General features: G+C 41.0%; 2 protein-coding genes across 9 annotated transcripts in view; one reads left to right on the plus strand and one right to left on the minus strand.

The window, feature by feature from the left end:
* Window positions 1–20,354, minus strand: part of GSK3B (glycogen synthase kinase 3 beta) — a 275,257-nt gene that overhangs the window by 208,151 nt on the left and 46,752 nt on the right. Inside the window, exon 1 of one of the 6 annotated variants that reach the window (XM_070466019.1) lies at window positions 802–1,418. The exons of 2 other annotated variants lie outside the window; for them this stretch is intronic. In XM_070466019.1, the coding sequence (XP_070322120.1) occupies window positions 802–889 (88 nt within the window). In that variant the 5' untranslated portion in view covers window positions 890–1,418. Of the gene's footprint in view, window positions 1–801; window positions 1,419–20,354 lie in introns of those variants that run through there. 3 more of the 6 variants (XM_020901735.2, XM_020901757.2, XM_070466020.1) reach the window with 3 other exon arrangements.
* Window positions 1,286–20,326, plus strand: LOC139034712 (uncharacterized). Of its 3 annotated transcripts, XM_070466022.1 has the most exons (4): window positions 1,286–2,230; window positions 12,224–12,368; window positions 14,325–17,469; window positions 18,342–20,326. In XM_070466022.1, the coding sequence occupies exon 1, from the start codon at window positions 1,286–1,288 to the stop codon at window positions 2,024–2,026; it is 741 nt and encodes a 246-aa protein (XP_070322123.1). In that variant the 3' UTR covers window positions 2,027–2,230; window positions 12,224–12,368; window positions 14,325–17,469; window positions 18,342–20,326. The 3 variants fall into 3 exon arrangements, with proteins under 3 accessions (XP_070322123.1, XP_070322122.1, XP_070322124.1); XM_070466021.1 differs by lacking the exon at window positions 18,342–20,326 and having other exon boundaries at window positions 14,325–17,897; XM_070466023.1 differs by lacking the exons at window positions 12,224–12,368; window positions 18,342–20,326 and having other exon boundaries at window positions 14,325–17,897.

Consider the following 20,354-nt stretch of genomic DNA (forward strand, 5'->3'; position numbering starts at 1 on the left):
ATTTGGCAACATGACAACATAAGCCCCATTCAAAACTCGGACCTACTTTCAAGTTACTTTTCGATTAAACATTAACTCTATAGTGGTAGATTGGCGATGTCAAAACGGGAAGGTTAAGAGATAACATATTAAACGTATCCAATTTAGAACAATGCATGTTGAGATACTACTGCTGCTATCTATCAGCGGCACCGGTCCCTTCTAAAGAGACGAATCAAAGCTCGCCTTCAAACCGAAACGTGGTTACTTAGCAAGTTCATCTCTGGATTAAGAACAAATACTTTGTATAGTCACACCAGCAAGAAAGAAATGTTAGGAGACGGTGACATTTACCTCTTCCATTAAGTATACAAAACTATGGTAACCCTCGAGACCTGAGCTAACTAAACTATCCCTCATTCCAAAAGACACACTCTGGAAAAGCACATAATGGTTTATGAATCTTGTCCTCCGCTTTATTCAAAAGGATGAGCAAGTAAACACTTCCATCACTATTTTAAGGTGGAAACACTCAACCACTTAATAAAGCTATCAATTGCTAGAAAACTATAAGAACTAAGTTTCAGACAAAATCATCCAAATAAAAATCACATTCCCTCGATTCAAGGTTAATGAGACCTGGGAAGGGATATCGCAGGAGGAAAAAAGGAAGCTGCCTCATCCTTCACTGAAGACAGGTTTCTGCCCTTTCCCATTACCTCTGTTTTATCAGCAGGTCTTGTATTTTAAGATCCTGGTATTTCAAAATCTCTTATTCAAAGGGGAGGTGGAGAAGGGGTGTAAAATAAAATCAATACTCACTGCTAACTTTCATGCTGCCAAAAGCTGAAGGCTGCTGCACTGGCTTGCAGCTCTCCGCAAAGGAGGTGGTTCTGGGCCGCCCTGACATGATCACTCTTTTTCCAAATCACCTTTTTTCCTCCTTCCTCCTTTTCTTCCTTTTGTTTTATGTTGGGGTGTTAAGTTAATGATAAATGCAGCATTAAGTTCTCCCACAAGAAAAAGAAAAAGACTTCGTCCTCTTGCCTTTTCACTTCTTTTGTACAGCTATTTAAAAAAGCGAACGATGTATTTCTCCTTGAAGACAGATCAGTACGGATATTTAACATATAGACGATCCGGGGCTGGGGGAAAAAATACAGTTCTTTCCCCTCCCTTTCCTTGGAGAGCAGAAATGGGTGGGAGGTCCTAAAAAATATATATCACGTGAAACGGGGACAAATACTGGATTGAAAATAAGTACTCTGAATATTATATTTTCCTCGGGGATTTTTTTTCCGAGTCAATGAAGAAGGGAAGCGGCGGAAGGATCACGAGTCTCACGCTTGAAAGGAAGGGGGGATGGGAAAGAGGGAGGGAGAGGGAGGGGTGGCTCGGAGATGCGTCGGGAAACGCTGCGGCTCCGGCAGCGGCAAGGATCCGGCGGGATGACCGCGGGGGCCCGGCGAACTGGAAGGCGGCGGAGTCGCGAGTCAATCAGAGTCGGGCGGTGGCGGCGGCTCTTCCCCTCATTGCGCCAGGAGCAGCTGCAGGCGGCGGCTGGATCCAGCGGCCATGGCGGCGGCGGAGGCAGCTCCCTTCAGACCCCAGGCAGCGGCTCCTCGACTGCTCCCCATACGCCGGGGACATGGGAACCCGGCAACCGCTTCCGTCCCCCGGGGCCCCCTCCCCCGTCCAAGGCACCAGCGCGGCCGCCCTCCCGCCCCTCGCTTCTGCACAGTCCCGCTCAGGAAGTGTCCGCGCTTTGCCCCCAGCCCGGAGCCCTGTCAGCGGCTGCGGGGTCGGCTCCTCCTCGCTTCCTTCCTTCCTTCCTTTGTCACTCGGCCCGGGCGGCGGCGGCGGCGGAGGCAGCAGCAGCAGCAGCACGAGCCCGCATTCGCCCGGGTCGGGTGCTGCTCTCTGTGAGGAGTGCCGTCTGCGCAGCCGCCTAGCTCTTCCCCACACCCCCTCCCCCCTCCTACTTGTCCTCCGCCTCCTTCCTCCCCCACCCAGCCTTACACCGCCCAGCGCCCGGCCGCCCGCGTAAGAGGCGTCTGGGAATCGCCGGCCGAGCAGGGCGTCCGCCCCCTTCGACAGGGGAGCCGAAACCCGAGCGGAACCAATCACGGATGTCGTTTGTTTGCGGATCCTCCCGGAAAAAGCCGATTGACCTGAAGAGCCAATCAGAAAGTGTCGCTGGAAATTCACGCCCAAGGACGGAAAATGCCGAAGATAGCAGACCGAGGAAAAGGTGGGTTCGCCTTGTTCTGTGGCTGGCTGGAGGAGAAATTCGGCAAAGACAACAGTGACCAATCAGAGTCGCTGGCCCTCAGGAAAAAGCTTGAAGAGTTAAGGACGGTGAAGCCCGGAGTCGCTGGCGAAACCGCACGGCGGGGCGCCGTGGCCGCTTTGTAATTGGCCGAAACTCCGCTGGGAGTGCAGCTCCCTCGGTGATTGGTGAAGGGAATGGGGCTTCCGAGGACAGTCTGGCCAGTCAGGACGTCTCCTCCCTCGCCGAGGTGGGGAGAAGTAGAGAGCGAAGGGAGGGCGTCTATAAAGCGCCTTCTCATTGGCCTGAAGCTCAGGAGCTGGAATGAGGGCAAAAGGGAAAAGGAGGGAGGCCGAAACTCCTAGCAATAGCCAATCTGCACCCGCTGCTCTCTAATCGCAAGACCTAGCTGCAGTGTGATTGGCCTTCGGCCTCCGGCGGCAGTCCTAGGAGCGGGGAGAAGCGCGACTGGGGTCGTGGTGGACGGTCTGACGGGCTCGCCTGCGGCCACTCGCAGCTGGTGTGAAAACCGCATATAGGGAGCGCGAGCCGGTGCGAAACTGCTGTGGTCGGTGGCGATGGGTTCCTAGCTCCAACAAACTGAGGGTTGAGGGGCTCTCCCCACCCACTGGAGGCTCTCGGCGGGGCGGGGCTAATTCTGTGCGCCTGGGGCTCCCCTCCGCCCGGGAGAGCGCATCCCGAGCACGGGCGTCTTCCCCGAAAGGGCCAGACAGATCCAGGGTGCCTCTCAGGCTGAGTGCGAATTTTCAGACATTGAACTGAGAACAAAGCTGCTAGAGAGGCAGCGCCCCTGGGCGACCGCGCCCCGCCCAGTCGCGGAGGCCATTGATAAGAGTGAGGGCGACTGCGCCTCGTGCGCGCTGCCAAGCCCGGCCTTCCAGAAGGCCCCTGAGAAATGAGCTCATGCTAGCTGAGCGCCCTTCTAGGGTGCGACCGGTCGGCGCAGAACGGCCCCCGAAAGCAGGTGAGGGGAAGTGCAGTCAGGCCGGATATCCCGAAGCCTCTGAGGCAACGGAGAGACAGAATAGCCTTTGGTAGTTTTTGGTTTTTTGGAACTAGGGTGATCTATTAAAGTACTGTTTAAAAGGTTTCGCACATAGGCCAGTGTTCAAATTCCTGCGGTTTGCCCAAGGACAGAGAGGTATGATTACAGAAAAAGTAAAATGAACAGTTGCCATCCTAATTGTAATCCCATGGTACCTGTAATTTCCACCTGCAGTCATCCCTTTCTATTCAGATACCATCTGTTGCGAGCACATATAAAAATTACTTGATCAGGTTGACTAGCTATTGCTTTGGAAAACTGATGAGGAACTTAGGACAGAACAAAGTAAGCTTTGATGGAAGACAGGAAAGGTCTAGATAGGGTTTGCAAACTCGAATGTTTATAGGGGCCAGAAAAGTGAGTGAAACTGGCCTGGTGTAGACAATGGGGAGTGATAAGCAACGTGGCAAATTGGAGTGTCTGAGCTGTAACTGAAAGGAACAGCTGTTCGGCTCCAGCAGATTGTTGCTCTGAAGAATGTGGATACAGTGGTCTGAGATATTCCGTCCCTTTCCCCCCATCCCCTCCAGTAGAAACCCTTATAAAGCATGATATTTGTGTGAAATCTCTCGACTTTTACACCAATATTTCCAAACTCTGCAGGCCAAACTAAAAATATTGCAGGGTAGATGTGACCAACCTGCAATCAATTTGTAATCTCAAATCTGGACATGGGTTTTTGATAGCCCAGGAGCGGTAGAAGCTCTTGTTCTTTGCAATGAAGACAGAACATGAGGTCTCTGAATGTCATGGAGAAGGGTAAAGAATGTTGAAAGCAAACTCAGTGCATGGCAACTTTGTTAAATGATTGTTGCCTCTCCCTGCAAACTACCATGTAGACCTCTGCCACTAGTCCCTAAAGTGCTGTGAGGTAAAGCTAGAAATCTGCCTTCTTTACCACCCATCTCTACTCCCAGTTACACTGGCAGGAAGCTGAATGACAAATGTTTAGGTTATACAAATTGGAAACAGCTATTCTATTGTATATAATAAAGTACAAAAATAGTCTACCTTGAGGTTACGATTAGTAGCTTTACTGTTGCTGCCTTCAAATATTTTGAACTAACACTTAAAAAAAAAATCTGATCAGAGGATGGGGTGGGGAGGTGAGTCTTATAGGAAAACAAAAAATAGTTCAATTTAGAATTAGTACATAAGGAGGGGAGAAATTTATGAGAAAATACAGTACCACTGAAAGTAACATTCAGTGATTGTTTTTCTGACCTTTCAAACTTACTCCACCTTCTCACTTGCTGTTAACCACTTATCAGTTTATAGTAATTTTAATATTTATGTGTTTATAATGTGCCAGACGCTGTTCTTAAGTGTTTCACACATGCTATCTCAGATTATAATCATACGGTATAAGTACTGTTACCACCTCCACTTTAAAGATAAGGAAACTGAGGGTCAGAAATATATACTAACTTACCTAAGGTCCACAGAGCTAAAGTAAGCAGACCTAGGATTCAGATTCCTTGTACTTCTCTCAAACACAGTCCTCACCTCCCCTGGTCTTGCTTTATCTTAAAGTCTAAGCCTTATGTCTTCAACTGTGTGTGCTTTGGGTTCTGTTAGGGCTCATTAGTTGGTCCCTTGGAGAGATCAGTGATTCCGAGCCAAAGTAACAAACCAGAGGGCTAGAAAAAGATACAGGAAAGCTGAGTGACACAGAACAGGTGAGTATTGTAGTTGGGGGGAGGAGGTGTGTAAGCCTGTCCAAAAGATAAAATGCACAATGAACTGGCTTCTAGAGTAATAATAAGTATTTGTACAATACTTTGCACTTAGGAAGTACTATTATGTTAATAAAGTTTACAGAGTACCATTATGGAACTATTATTCTGTTTTTATAGATGAGGAAACTAGACAGATGTCTTGCTCAGAATCACTTAGCTACATTTTTAACTGAAACTAGAAGAAAATATAGGAAGATGTAATAATGAGGATAGCAAATAGAACATGAGATGCTGTTTATTTAGATAAACCCAGGGCCTGTCAGTTCACACAGAAGTCCACAATCAAACTGCTTCTAGGATCTCCTTTACTTAGCCAACGTATATTAAATACCTAAATGATGTTGGGTGCTGGTCTTCAAAATTGAGTAAGTATGGTCTCTGCTCCAGATACTTGCACTCAGATACTATGAGATACAGAAGAGTTGTTTAATAATAAACCCTAGGAAAGCCTTCCAGTATCAAGGTCAATGTGAAGATTAAGAGGAAGGAAAAATAAATGTGCATTTACTGAGTGCCTGTTCAGTGCTTCCCTGAACCTCAAGAGATAGGCATTATTAACTCCTGTTAACAGATGTGGGGTAAATGAGCAATAGATACATTGCACAAAGTCACACAATTTAAAAAATGGCAGAGCTGGGATGAAATCTGTAGCCAAGTATATTTGATCCAGCCTCTTTCTATTAATACTAGATCTCTCTGCCTTCCGTCAACAAATGACATTGTTTATCCCATTTATGTAACCCACACACAGAAGTCTAAAAATACTAATTTTGATGGCATTTTGGATGATGCTTATTAATGCTTTCCAGTATTGTCTTCATTTTCCACCTTTACATAAGAAACAAAATACTTAAAAGGAGAAAACAAAGATAAGACTGCAAAAGAACCAAAGAAAAGAAGTAGCAGTGTGAAACTGCTCAGTGTGATTAAATCAATTTGATTTACAGGATGCTGTGCCAAATTTTAGGAATATAAGAGTGTGAGGATAAATAAAAGTCATTCAGAGGTGACTGTCTTGAGTCAATCTTAGAGGAGCTCTTATAGAGTGGAGATGTGTAAACAGAGAATACCATAATGTCATCTGAACAACTGGAAGAAAAATGGCCCAGAGATCATTTTCCAAGCTGAATTTAAACAACTGGTCTCCAAAGTTGAGTGTATATACTCAAGAGATTATATAGGATGATCCTTTGGAATGCTGGAACTACTAGATCTTATTTTTATCTTAAAAAGTAAGAAATTACCTTTCTAATGGTTAATTTACTGGTAGACACTAATGCCCTCCTCAGTCCCTACATCAAAGGAAGAGGTGTCACATGATCCATAATACAGGAACACAATACAGGAGATGAATCCACAGCCTAGAAGGGACTGTGAATATGAGGTATGCTCCTGATTTTTAAATTTTTCAGCAACACATGACACTTTACTTGTGCTTAATTAACTGGATTTCGAGTCATATTATTTGATTTTTAACTAACTTGACCCTCATGCATTGAAAATGATTCCTACAAATAAAGTATAGATAAGTGAACAAACAAAAGGCAAAACTGACATTCTGCTCTCAGTGGGAACTCTACATCAGTCGCATCAATAAAATCAATAGGTTAAAATCAATAATGAGCTAATCAAATTTGACAAGATACTACAAGGTGTAGTAGTGAAGATACTATCCACTAATTTTTAGACAAAGGCTACCCTAAGTATGAGGTGTAGCTAATGCCAATGTGAAGTTACATATATATTATTATAATGTAATAATAATGACAATATGTTAAAACAATTTTTACTTTATTTAAGGCCCTAAACTTTTATTCTTCTAACACCTTCACCCCACCCTCAAATTATTAACTGGCCAAGAACATAGTCTTTCAATGTTTTGGTAATTGCGAAGATTTCACACTGGCATAAGCTACATCTCAATCATACCTAGGGTAACCTTTGACAAAAATGAGTGGATAGTAACTTCATATTTCAAAAATTCCTGAGACCAAAAATTTCAGGTTTGTATCTTGTCAAATTTCATTAACTTATTATTGATTTTAACCTATTGATGTGAAATGCCAGGCTGGATGAATCACAAGCTGGAATCAAAATTGCCAGGAGAAACATTAACAACCTCAGATATCCAGATGATACCACTCTAGTGGCAGAAAACAGGACTAAAGAGCCTCTTGATGAGGGGGAAAGAAGATGGTGAGAAAAGCTGTTTAAAACTCAAAATTCATGGGGAACACATGTACACCCATGGCTGTACATGTCAAGGTATGGCAAAAAAAACACTACAATATTGTAAAGTCTCCAATTAAATAAATTTTTTAAAAAACTCAAAATTCAGAAAACTTAAGATCATGGCATCCAATCCCATCACTTCATGGCAAATAGAAGAGGAAAAAGTGGAAACAGTGACAGGTTTTATTTTCTTGGGATTCAAAATCACTGCAAACAGTGACTATAGTCACAAAATTAAGATTCTTATTCTTTGAAAGAAAAGCTATGACGAACCTAGACAGCATATTAAAAAGCAGAGACATCACTTTGCCAACAAAGGTCCATATAGTTAAAAGCTATGGTTTTTCCACTAGACACGTACAGATGTGAGAGTTGGACCATAAAGAAGGCTGAGTGCTGAAGAATCAATGCTTTCAAACTGTGGTGCTGGAGATGACCAAATGTTTTATAAATCTGTTTTGTGGTGCTGGAGAAGACCACATGTTTTATAAATAGGCATAATATTTGAGGGCTGATGTTAAAATATTTTACTAGTAGAGTATAAGAACAAAAAAGTTTGTAGACCACTATTCTAAACAAAAATTAGTTCTTTTAGATGATGGAAGGGAAGAACATTCTAGGCAAAAAGAAATTATGCAATGGCAGAAATGTATGTAACAAGGTATTCAGAGAGCTGGAGTAGTTTGAAATTATGTGGCAGATAAGATCTAAACATACAGAAAAGAAAAGAAAGGGAAACAGTTTCAGATAGTAAAGGTGTAGTTAAGTAAATTACGTTCTATGAAATCCATATTATGCAACCAGAAAAAAAAGACAAAGACTAGGAGCAACTCAAACAATACTAATTTTAAAATATAGAACTTCAGATTGTGTATTACCGTATTTCCAGTTCTGCAAAATATATGAACTTTTGGGTCACGATTGAGAAGGAAGACAAAAATTAGAATAATTTTGTTAATATATTGGCTTATTGTATTACAAATGAAAACATTCACTTTAAATGTTTTCATTTCATTTTTACAATAAATTTTCCACAGTTTGGTGTGATCCACACAGTCAAAAGCTTTGACATAGTCAATAAAGCAGAAGTAGATGTTTTTCTGGAACTCTTGGTTTTTTCAGTGATCCAACGGATGTTGGCAATTTGATCACTGGTTCCTCTGCCTTTTGTAAAACCAGCTTGAACAACTGGAAGTTCATGTTTCACATACTGTTGAAGCCTGGCTTGGAGAATTTTGAGCATTACTTTGCTAGCGTGTGAGATGAGTGCAATTGTGCGGTAGTTTGAATATTCTTTGGCATTGCCTTCTTTGGGATAAGAGTGGGATTGGAATGAAAAGTGACCTTTACCAGTTCTGTGGCCACTACTGAGTCTTCCAAATTGGCAACACTTTCACAGCATCATCTTTTACGATTTTAAATAGCTCAACTGGAATTCCCTCCACTAGCTTTGTTCATAGTGATGCTTCCTAAGGCCCACTTGACTTCACACTCCAGGATGTATGACTCTAGGTGAGTGATCACACCATTGTGGTTTTCTGCATTATGAAAATCTTCTGTGTATTCTTGCCACTTCTTAATGTCTTCTGCTTCTGTTAGGTCCATACCATTTCTGTCTTTTATTGTGCCCATAGTTGCATGAAACGTTCCCTTGGTATCTCTCATTTTCTTGAAGAGATCTCTAGTCTTTCCCATTCTATTGTTTTCCTCTGTTTCTTTGCATTGCACTTTAGGAATGCTTTCTTATTTCTCCTTGCTATTCTTTGGAGCTCTGCATTCAGATAGGTATCTCTTTCCTTTTCTCCTGTGTCTTTTGTTTCTCTTCTTTTCTTGGCTATTTGTAAGGCCTCCTTAGACAACCATTTTGCTTTTTTACATTTCTTTTTTCTTGGGGATGATTTTTTTTTTGGTACTGGTTTTTGCCATACATTGACATGAATCAGCCATGGATTTACATGTGTTCCCCATCCCGATCCCCCCTCCCGCCTCCCTCTTCCATCCCATTGGGGATGGTCTTGATCACTGCCTCCTGTACAGTGTTAACAAACCTGCATCCATAGTTCTTCAGGCACTCTGTCTGTCAGATCTAATCCCTAGAATCTATTTGTGACTTCTGCTGTATAATCATTAGGGATTTGATTTAGATCATACCTGAATGGTCTAGTGCTTTTCCCTACTTTCTTCAATTTCAGTCTGGATTTTGCAATAAGGAGTTCATGACATGAGCCACAGTCAGCTCCTGGTCTTGTTTTTGCTGACTGTATAGAGCTTCTCCATCTTTGACTGCAAAGAATATACTCAATCTGATTTCGGTATTGACCATCTGGTGACGTCCATGTAGAGTCTTCTCCTGTGTTGTTGGAAGAGGGTGTTTGCTATGACCAGTGTGTTCTCTTGGCAAAACTGTTAGCCTTTGGCCTGCTTCATTTTGTACTCCAAGGCCAAATTTGCCTGTTGCTCCAGGTGTTTCTTGACTTCCTACTTTTGCATTCCAGTCCCCTATAATGAAAAGGACATCTTTTTTGGGTGTTAGTCTTGTAGGTCTTTATAGAACCATTAAACTTCAGCTTCTTCAGCATTACTGGTCAGGGCACAGACTTGGATTATTGTGATATTGAATTGTTTGCCTTGGAAATAAACAGAGATCTTATGTCATTTTTGAGATTGTATCCAATCACTGCATTTTGGACTCTTATTGACTATGATGGCTACTGCACTTCTAAGGGATCTTGCCTACAGTACTAGATATAATGGTCATCTGAGTTAAATTCACCCATTCCAGTCTATTTTAGTTCAATGACTCCTAAAATGTCAGTGTTCACTCTTGTCATCTCCTGTTTGACTACTTCCAATTAGCCTTGATTCGTGGACCTAACATTCCAGGTTCCTAGGCCATATTGCTGTTTACAGCATTGGACTTTAGTTCCATCACCAGTCACATCCACTACTGGGCGTTGTTTTTGCTTTGGCTCTGGCTTGTCATTCTTATTGGAGTTATTTCTCCACTGATCTCCAATAGCATATTGGGCACTTACTGACCCGGGGAGTTCATCTTTCAGTGTCCTATTGTTTTGCCTTTTCATCCTGTTCATGGGGTTCTCAAGGCAAGAATACTGAAGTGGTTTGCCATTCCCTTCTCCAGTGGACCACATTTTGTCAGAACTCTCCACATTTTGTCAGAACTTTCCACTGTGAAAAATTCTTAAAGAGTTGGGAATACCAGACTGCCTTATCTGCCTCCTGAGAAATCCATATGCAGGTCAAGAAGCAACAGTTAGAACTGGACATGGAACAACAGATTGGTTCCAAATCAGGAAAGGAGTCTGTCAAGGCTGTATATTGTCACCTTGCTATTTAACTGATATGCAGGGTATATCATGTGAAATTCCAGCACAAGCTGGAATCAAGATTGCCAGGAGAAAATATCAATAACCTCAGATATGCAGATGACATCACCCTTATGGCAGAAAGCGAAGAAGAACTAAAGAGCTTCTTGATGAAAGTGAAAGAGGAGAGTGAAAAAGCTGGCTTAAAACTCAACATTCAGAAAACTAAGACCATGGCATCCAGTCCCTTCATTTCATGGCAATTAGATGTGGAAACAGTGAGAGACTTTATTTTTATGGGCTCCAAAATCACTGCAGATGATGACTGCAGCCATGAAACACTTACTCCTTGGGAGGAAAGTTACAACCAACCTAGACAGCATATTAAAAATCAGACGCATTACTTTGCCAACAAAGGTCCATCTAGTCAAAACTGGTTTTTCCAGTAATCATATATGGATGTGAGAGTGGGACTATACAGAAAGCTGAGCGCCAAAGAATTGATGCTTTTGAACTGTGGTGTTGAAGAAGACTCTTGAGAGTTCCTTGGACTGCAAGGCGATCCAACCAGTGAATTCTAAAGGAAATCAGTCCTGAATATTCGTTGGAAGGACTGATGCTAAAGCTCCAATACTTTGGCCACCTGACGCGAAGAACTGACTCATTTGAAAAGACCCTGATGCTGGGAAAGATTGATGGTAGGAAGAGAAGGGGACGACAGAGGATGAGATGGTTGGATGGCATCACCAACTCAATGGACATGAGTTTGAACAAGGTCTGGGATTTGGTGATGGACAGGAAAGCCTGGTGTGCTGTAGTCCAAGGGGTTTCAAAGAGTCTGACACGACTGAGCAACTCAACTGAAATTAATGTTTATTTGGTTTTAAAAATACATTGTGCATGCTGAGTCACTTCAGTTGTGTCCGACTGTTTGCCACCCCATGAGCTGTAGTCCTGCAGGTTCCTCTGGGATTCTCCAGGCAAGAATAGTAGAGTAGGTTGCCATGCCCTCCTCCAGGGGATCTTCCTGGCCCAGGAATCGAACCCGTGTCTCTTATGCTCCTGCATTGGCAGGTGGGTTCTTTACCACCAGCACCACTTGGGAAGACCTTAAAAGGAAATTGGCTCCCCAGTAACTCATTTCTTTACTGTGATTCACATATTCCTCAGAAAGTCTCTATATAGAATTCTTAACAAAAACTCCAAATTTCTCAGCAACCTTTCCAACACTAACATTTTTACTCATACTTTGTAGTATGAATTAAACTGTGTTAATAAGACTAGGCAATATTCATTATATGCAAGACATCCGCTAGGCACCTGATACAAAGAAGTACATGAGCCACCTGAGTGGCTCTGTGCCCTTAAGGCACTTATCCCCTGGTGAAACAACCTCATGAAAAGCTAAATAAATAATTATTTTAGATAACACTTGAATCCACAAAAAAAAGGCAGAACTTAATTTGCTAATATAATTGTTGTGTGGGAGGTGAGTGCATGCTCTGTCATGTCTGACTCTTTGTGACCCAGTGGACTATAGCCCACCAGGCTCCTCTGTCCATGGGATATTCCAGGCAAGAATATTGAAGTGGGCTGCCATTTTCTCCTCTAGGGGATCTTCCCAACCCAAGGATCGAATCTGCGTCTCTTGCATCTCCTGCACTGGCAGGCAGATTCTTTACCACTGCACCACCTGGGAAGCAATATGGTTGTTACTGTGGCTCGATGAATTGCTCACGCTGACCTAAATATAACAGGTAAATGAAGGATACTTTGATCTAAAGTGAAACTTAAAGGATGAGTAGTAGGATTTGGAAATGAAATAAAGGAGAGAGGAAGTAAATTATTTTCTACCACTTCATCTCCAACCCATCAGACAAATCCCCTTCTTAATAAACTAAGTTGGTTGCGGTGTCAGAGCAATTAAGGACAGTGTAAGTCTCTTCATTTGACTTTAGGAAAACCAGTTTGGCTAAAAGAGAAACTGATAAAGGAGACTAATGAAAGATAAAGCTTAATAGGTGGTTTGGGGCCAGATTTGAAAAAGCTTTAATGTTACACGAGGAAATTAGGGCTTTGTCTTGTAGACATTGCAGAATTATGGGAGGTATTTAAGCAGGTATAAGACATTGTCACTGCAGGAGAGCCTCTGAGGTAACACACACTGTGGTTTTTTCCATTGCTTAAAATGTGCCCATGGTAACAAGACAGCATATTTGGTCATGCTTCTTATAACCAACAAGAGAGTGAGTGATAGTTGCTCAGTTGTATCTGACTCGGGCCCCATGGACTATAGCCTGACAGGCTCCTGTGCCCATGGGATTCTCCAGTCAAGAATACTGGAGTGGGCTGCCATTTCCTTCCCCAGGGGATCTTTCTGACACTGGGATTGAACATAGGTCTCCTGCATTGCAGGCAGATTGTTTACCACCTGCACCACCAGGGAAGCCTTTATAACCAATGAGGTATGCCCTAAAGGGAAAACAGGACTACTTGAAAAGGTACAGTGTTTGAAACATTGCCACTATGAAGTAAACTCTGGTTGTATTATAAGTTTCATTATCAAGCCTTTGATAGATCATGTAAGTGATTTTAACATGTAAAGGAACATACTATTAAAAAGGAAGAAAACCCTCAATGAATGCTTTTCATTTTTTATGCTTGTCATATTTTTGCTCCAGAGAGGGTATAATCATGTGATTAATACATTATAACTCATTAGATTACTTTGGCTATTTCAGTTTTGTTTCTTTCACTCCATTTCTATTCACAATCTTAAGAAAGAGCTTCTTTAGACAAGAGTGTAAATATTTCCACATTGAATTGGGTGAGTGAATTCACATGAATTGAAAATAATATGTATTGATCAAATTCTTTGACTTAAGTATACCTCTTTACAATGTTCTAGGTAATTCAACCTTGTGCATTAAATGTATTAAATAAAGGTCTGCAAAATTCTCAGTTGAAACAAATACTTTAAGAACTCATTGTTGTTCAGTCACTAAGTTGTGTCCGACTCTTTGCGACACTATGAACTGCCTCATGCCAGGTTCCCTGTCCTTCATTAGCCAGCAGTAAATAAAAAATGGGTCATACTTTCTTGTTCACACAGAAATAGGACTCACATCTCAGTATACAACAAAAATCTGTAGTTCTTTATATCTGGTTGATGGTGAGTGTGAAAGTTACAAGAAATTGTCCTTCTGTTTCTTGGCTATTGAATAGCTTAACTTGGAATAGGGGGAAACACTTGATGAGAAGTCAAGTCCTGTGGATTATCTAAGAAGGAATCCAGAATGCAGAGAGAGCCTCTTCCTCAGGCCACAGTTTTTTTGTGACTTGTGGCCATCAAGATGCATCATTGTTCTGACTTCATTCCTGTATCCTGTGGGGTGGAATTCTGAAAGGGGATGGGAGAGAATGCACAAAGCCCTAAATTATGTGTGTTTCTGTAAAACATCCAGATCAGACAGTAACAGGAAGTACCACAAATGAGACCAGCAAGGATTCTTGGCAGAGGATTTATAGCTCAGTTTTTAAATCCATTAATATTTCACTGTGCCTATTCTTCATTATTTTTATAATTTATATTGTATATGCATTGGTAGTACCCAGAAGTTGAAGATAAAAGTAATAATTTAGGAAAAAGTACCCTAGATCTTAACTTTTTTTAGGAAGTCAATAACAGATTTTTTTTTTTTTTCCTTTTTAAGGAATCAACATGTCTGGGACAGCTGAGTACCTCCTCTTATCAGTACTCTTCTACTTTCTCAAATTATTTCTTCACAATTTGAGTACAGTTTTCATGTAAAACTGTAAATTCTTATCAAAAGTGATCCAGTTACTCCAAATTTTATCATTAAATACTTCTATAAACTTTTTGTAAACTTAAAAAACTTTTTATAAACTTTTATAAAAATTTTTATAAACTTTGCTTATTTGTGTTGGAAAACAAATGAAAGGCAATACTGAATATCCTGACTCCATTACTGTGTGTCCAGATGAGCTATTTCAAGTCCTTTTTTAAATGATGCTGTTAAGTGTTACACTCACCGTGCCAGCAAATTTGGAAAACTCAGCAGTGGCCACAGGACTGGAAAAGGTCAATTTTCATTCCAATCCCAAAGAAAAGCAATGCCAAAGAATGTTCAAACTACCACATAATTGCAGTCATCTCACACGCTAGCAAGGTAATGCTCAAAATTCTCCAAGCTAGGCTTCAACAGTACGTGAACCAAAAACTTCCAGATGTTCAAGCTGGATTTAGAAAAGGCAAAGGAACCAGAGATCAAATTGCCAACATCTGTTGTATCATAAAAACGCAAGAGAGTTCCAGAAAAAAAAATCTATTTCTGCTTTATTGACTACACCAAAGCCTTTGGTCATAGCAAACACCCTTTTCCAACAACACAAGAGAAGACTCTACACATGGATATCACCAGATGGTCAACATCGAAATCAGGTTGACTATATTCTTTGCAGGCAAAGATGGAGAAGCTCTATACAGTCAGCAAAAACAAGACTGGGAGCTGACTGTGGCTCAGATCATGAATTCCTTGCTGCTAAATTCAGACTTAAATTGAAGAAAGTAGGGAAAACCACTAGACCATTCAGGTATGACCTAAATCAAATCCCTAACAATTATACAGTGGAAGTGGCAAATAGATTTAAGGGCCTAGATCTGATAGAGTGCCTGATGAACTATGGACAGAGGTTCATGACATTGTACAGAATACAGGGAGGAAGACCATCCCCAAGAAAAAGAAATGCAAAACAAAATGGTTGTCTGAGGAGGCCTTACAAATAGCTGTGAAAAAAGAGAGAAGCCTAAAGCAAAGGAGAAAAGGAAAGATATACCCATTTGAATGCAGAGTTCCAAAGAATAGCCAGGAGAGATAAGAAAGCCTTCCTCGGTGATCAGTGCAAAGAAATAGAGGAAAACAACAGAATGGGAAAGACTAGAGATCTCGACAAGAAAATTAGAGATACCAAGGGAATATTTCATGCAAAGATGGGCTCAATAAAGGACAGAAATGGTATGGACCTAACAGAAGCAGAAGATATTAAGAGGAGGTGGCAAGAACACACAGAAGAACTGTACAAAAAAACATCTTCATGACCCAGATAATCACGATGGTGTGATCACTTGCCTAGAGTCAGACATCCTGGAGTGTGAAGTCCAGTGGGCCTTAGGAAGCATCACTACGAACAAAACTAGTGGAAGTGATGGAATTCCAGTTGAGTTATTTCAAATCCTAAAAGATGATGCTGCTAAAGTGCTGCACTCAATATGCCAGCAAATTTGGAAAACAGCAGTGGCCACAGAACTGGAAAAGGTCAGTTTTCATTCCAGTTCCTAAGAAAGGCAATGCCAAAAAAATGTTCAAACTACTGCACAATTGCACTCATCTCACACACTACTAAAGTAATGCTCAAAATTCTCCAAGCCAGGCTTCAACAGTACATGAACCGTGAACTTCCAGATGTTCAAGCTGGTCTTAGAAAAGGCAGAGGAACCAGAGATCAAATTGCCAACATCCGCTGGATCATTGAAAAATGTTCCAGGAAAACATCTATTTCTGCTTTATTCACTATGCCAAAGCCTTTGACTGTGTGGATCACAACAAATTGTGGAACATTCTTAAAGAGATGGGAATACCAGACCACCTGTCCTGCCTCTTGAGAAACCTGTATGCAGGTCAGGAAGCAACAGTTAAAACTGGACATGAAACAACAGACTGGTTTCACAGGAAAAGGAGTACGTCAAGGCTGTATATTTTCACCCTGCTTGTTTAACTTATATGCAGAGTACTTTATGAGAAACGCTGGGCTGAAGGAAGCACAAGCTAGAATCAAGATTGCCAGGAGAAATATCAATAACCTGGGATATGTAAATGACACCACACTTACGGCAGAAAACAAAGAAGAACTGAAGAGCCCCTTGATGAAAGTGAAAGAGGAGAGTGAAAAAGCTGGCTTAAAACTCAACATTCAAAAAAATGAAGATCATGGCATCTGGTCCCATCACCTCATGGGAAATAGGTGGAGAGACAGTGGAAACAGTGTCAGACTTTATTTTTGGGGGCTCCCAAATCACTGCAGATGGTGACTGCAGCCATGAAATTAAGAGACACTTGGTCCTTGGAAGGAAAGTTATGACCAACCTAGATAGCATATTACAAAGCAGAGACATTCCTTTGCCAACAAAAGTCTGTCTGATCAAGGCTATGGTTTTTCCAGTGGTCAGGTATGGATGTGAGAGTTGGACTGTGAAGAAAGCTGAGCACCGAAAAATTGATGCTTTTGAACTGTGGTGTTGGAGAAGACTCTTGAGAGCCCCTTGGACTGCAAGGAGCTTCTAAACCAGTCCATCCTAAAGGAAATCAGTCCTGAATATTCATTGGAAGGACTGATTCTGAAGTTCCAGTACTTTGACCAACTGACTCATTTGAAAAGATGCTGATGCTGGGAGGGATTGAATGTGGGAGGAGAAGGGGATGACAGAGAATGAGATGATTGGATAGCATCACCAACTCAAAGTATATGAGTTTGAGCAAGCTCTGGGAGTTGGTGATGGACAGGGAAGCCTGGCGTGCTGCTGTCCATGGGGTCGCAAAGAGTCAAGATACGACTGAGGGACTGAACTGAACTGAACTGAACTGTGTGCCCAGAATTGTACCAGATATGGTGGGAAATCACTGCACACAGCAAATTGAGAAAGCTGCTTCACATGTTTTAAAAACTAGCTATCGTCTGTTCAAGTGAATTTTAAAAAAACATTTTCAAGGACAAAGGTTATGGGTTCCATCAGAATTTAAAAACAGATCTCTTACAGGGTCAAGTCGGCTGGAACTCTATGTAAGTAAACTATTCTGTGGAGGTTAAGCTTTTAATCTAGCATGAGAGGAGTTAAAGTAAAGTATTTCTAAGTACCAGGGGAATGATCAAGTGAAAAATTCATTAACAGGCGTTGCCTGAAGACAAACAGTTTACCTTTATATCTTTCTTCCCAGTTGAATGGAATTATGTGGAAATGTAAAGCATTTCTCTTGATACCAGTTGATGCTGTGCACATAATAGGAACTTGCTAAATGCTGGCAAAATGAGCAATATGATTACAATTGAGAAAGTGAAACCTAATTAGAACCATTAAAATTACAATTTTATATTTGCACATGGTAAAGGACTCTGAGGAATTGTCCAAGTAAAAAACATTTGTTTTATTCATTTGTTGGTTTTCTGAAAGTTTTTTCTTACATTAAAATTTTCCATTATTGTTGCTGGAATATTACTTTGGTATCAAATTTTATAAAGATATTCAGATATTTAACAGAGAGTTACAGGTTGAGACAAACTTTTCTGTCCACCAATGGGATTCAAACATATCTTGGCATATCTGGCAAATTAGCAGGTTTATACTGCCAAGATGGTGATTTACTGAAGGGTTTTGGCAGAAAGACTGTCAAGAAGTGCGGGTACCATCAAGGAGAGGAGTTGGCCAGGCTCCTTTTTTGATCACTTTGCACTGTTAGAATGTACTAGTCAGTATTTCAGAAGGTTATTCTTGGATTGAGGGGACAATGCTTACCTATCTTAAAGATCCATACTCTAATGCAGTCTTGTGGACTTCTCTTGGAAAATACCATAACCAGGAATAGGAGTGCACTAAAATCTTCATTACGTCAAAAAATATAGAGATGAGTGATTGGGCCTTGTTTCTACTTCTGCAGGAAATATGATATAATTTTGCAGTATTGGAGTCTCCAGCAAACATAGAAGCATTTTGATTCCTTGAGGAACACACTGGAGATCATGAAAATGGCCAGTAGAAGGTGATGGTAACCTGGCTTAAGGGGACTGACTCAGCAATGAGTGCCAGAAGTGTTCTAAGACAACAGAAATCTCAGCAGGCCACAGACAAGACTTGCTCTTGAGTACATGTAAAACACTATCCTAGGGCTCTTAGAAATTATGGGCAGGGGACTTAACAAGAAGCTGGAAGTCTTGCATCAGCAGGGAAAGGCAGGAGCCAGTGAAATATGGATTATAAAACCATTAGTAATAAGTTTATAATTATGGTTTTTAGTTCAAAAAGAATATGATATATGAGAAGTGAATCTGTTGAATCTCATGCAGTGCTCCCCACTCATACATGCTGCTTATCTGAGCATTTCAGGGAGTTAAGGCTGCTGATAAGTTTTTAAAATACTGGGCTTATATTTCTTACAATATGACTCATTCAGTTGAGTTCAGTCACTCAGTCATGTCCGACTCTCTGCGACCCCATGAACTGTAGCACGCCAGGCCTCCCTGTCCATCACCAACTCCCGGAGTTTACACAAACTCATGTCCATCGAGTCAGTGATGCCATCCAGCCATCTCATCCTCTGTCATCCCCTTCTCCCCCTGCACCCAATCCCTCCCAGCATCAGGGTCTTTTCCAAGGAGTCAACTCTTCACATGAAGTGGCCAAAGTATTGGAGTTTCAGCTTCAGCATCAGTCCTTCCAATGAACACCCAGGACTGACCTCCTTTAGGATGGACTGGTTGGATCTCCTTGCAGTCCAAGGGACTCTCAAGAGTCTTCTCCAACACCACAGTTGAAAAGCATCAATTTTTTGGCGCTCAGTTTTCTTCACAGTCCAACTCTCACATCCATACATGACCACTGGAAAAACCATAGCCTATGACTCATTAATACATGTTAAATACAGTTCTTCATCTGTGTTAAACAAAAGAAACAGTGAGATTTTCCAATACTGGGAGAAAACTAGCTGGGCTGGCTTTATTACTTAAGGTCCTTTGAAAAAGTAATTTTGGATGTATACACACAAAAATGCTGTTTTCAGAGCCTAAACCTTGCCATAGAGGCAACTCCAGGGGTTTATTTTTCATATAGTGCTCTGTACCTTAAATGAACATAGTATTGGAAGTGTACCAAACAAAACCTGTAAGGTAGATAAAACAGGTAATATATATATATATATATATTTAAAATACCTGTTTAAAACAGGTAATATTATTTCCACTTTACAGATTAAAAATGGAGGCAAATAAAACTATAATTAGCTTTTCTGGCTCAACTTTACCACATTGATCAGTAAATGTTTACTGAGTAGTCACAGTTATATGACATTCCATTATGTTCTTGGAATAACTAACACTTTTTTAAAGACATGAAGGTATTCTCTGAGCAGGCAAGAGAAATCACTCATAAAATGAAAGCAGTATATAAGCTGACATTCTTTAAAAAATTTTTTCATGGACCTTCTTTTTCTCATTGATCTATTTACTCCCTTTATGTGTTATGGTAATTGGTGGCTTTCTTAAGAAAAAATATTTTAATGTATTTGTTTTTAATTGGAGGATAATTGCTTTACAATATTGTGTTGGTGTCTGCCATATATCAACATGAATCAGCCATAGGTATATTTGAACCTACTTACCTTCCCATCCCATCCCACCCAGTAACTGGTGTTTAATAACTGCATAAAAATAAACAGATACCTTGAAAGCCAATACTCTAGGAGTACAGAAGAATATTTGTGGATCAACCATATGAATCAGAGATTTTTTTTTTTAAAGGAAAGATATACATACAGAGTTCTACCAGATTTGAAATATGGTTGCAGTTGGAGTTTAACTAGTGAATACACTAAATATTATGTATAAAGTACTTTTCTTAATGAGAATAAATCAAGAATATGAGACATGACCACTGCCTTTAGTAATTTTTAATCTGG

This window comes from Odocoileus virginianus, chromosome 4 (assembly GCF_023699985.2).
Source record: "Odocoileus virginianus isolate 20LAN1187 ecotype Illinois chromosome 4, Ovbor_1.2, whole genome shotgun sequence".
NCBI classification, from domain to species: Eukaryota; Metazoa; Chordata; class Mammalia; order Artiodactyla; family Cervidae; genus Odocoileus; species Odocoileus virginianus.

What these genes read in the sequence shown, in the direction of transcription:
- LOC139034712 (XM_070466022.1), top strand. Translation starts at nt 1,286, where the DNA reads ATGAAGAAGGGAAGCGGCGGAAGGATCACGAGTCTCACGCTTGAAAGG.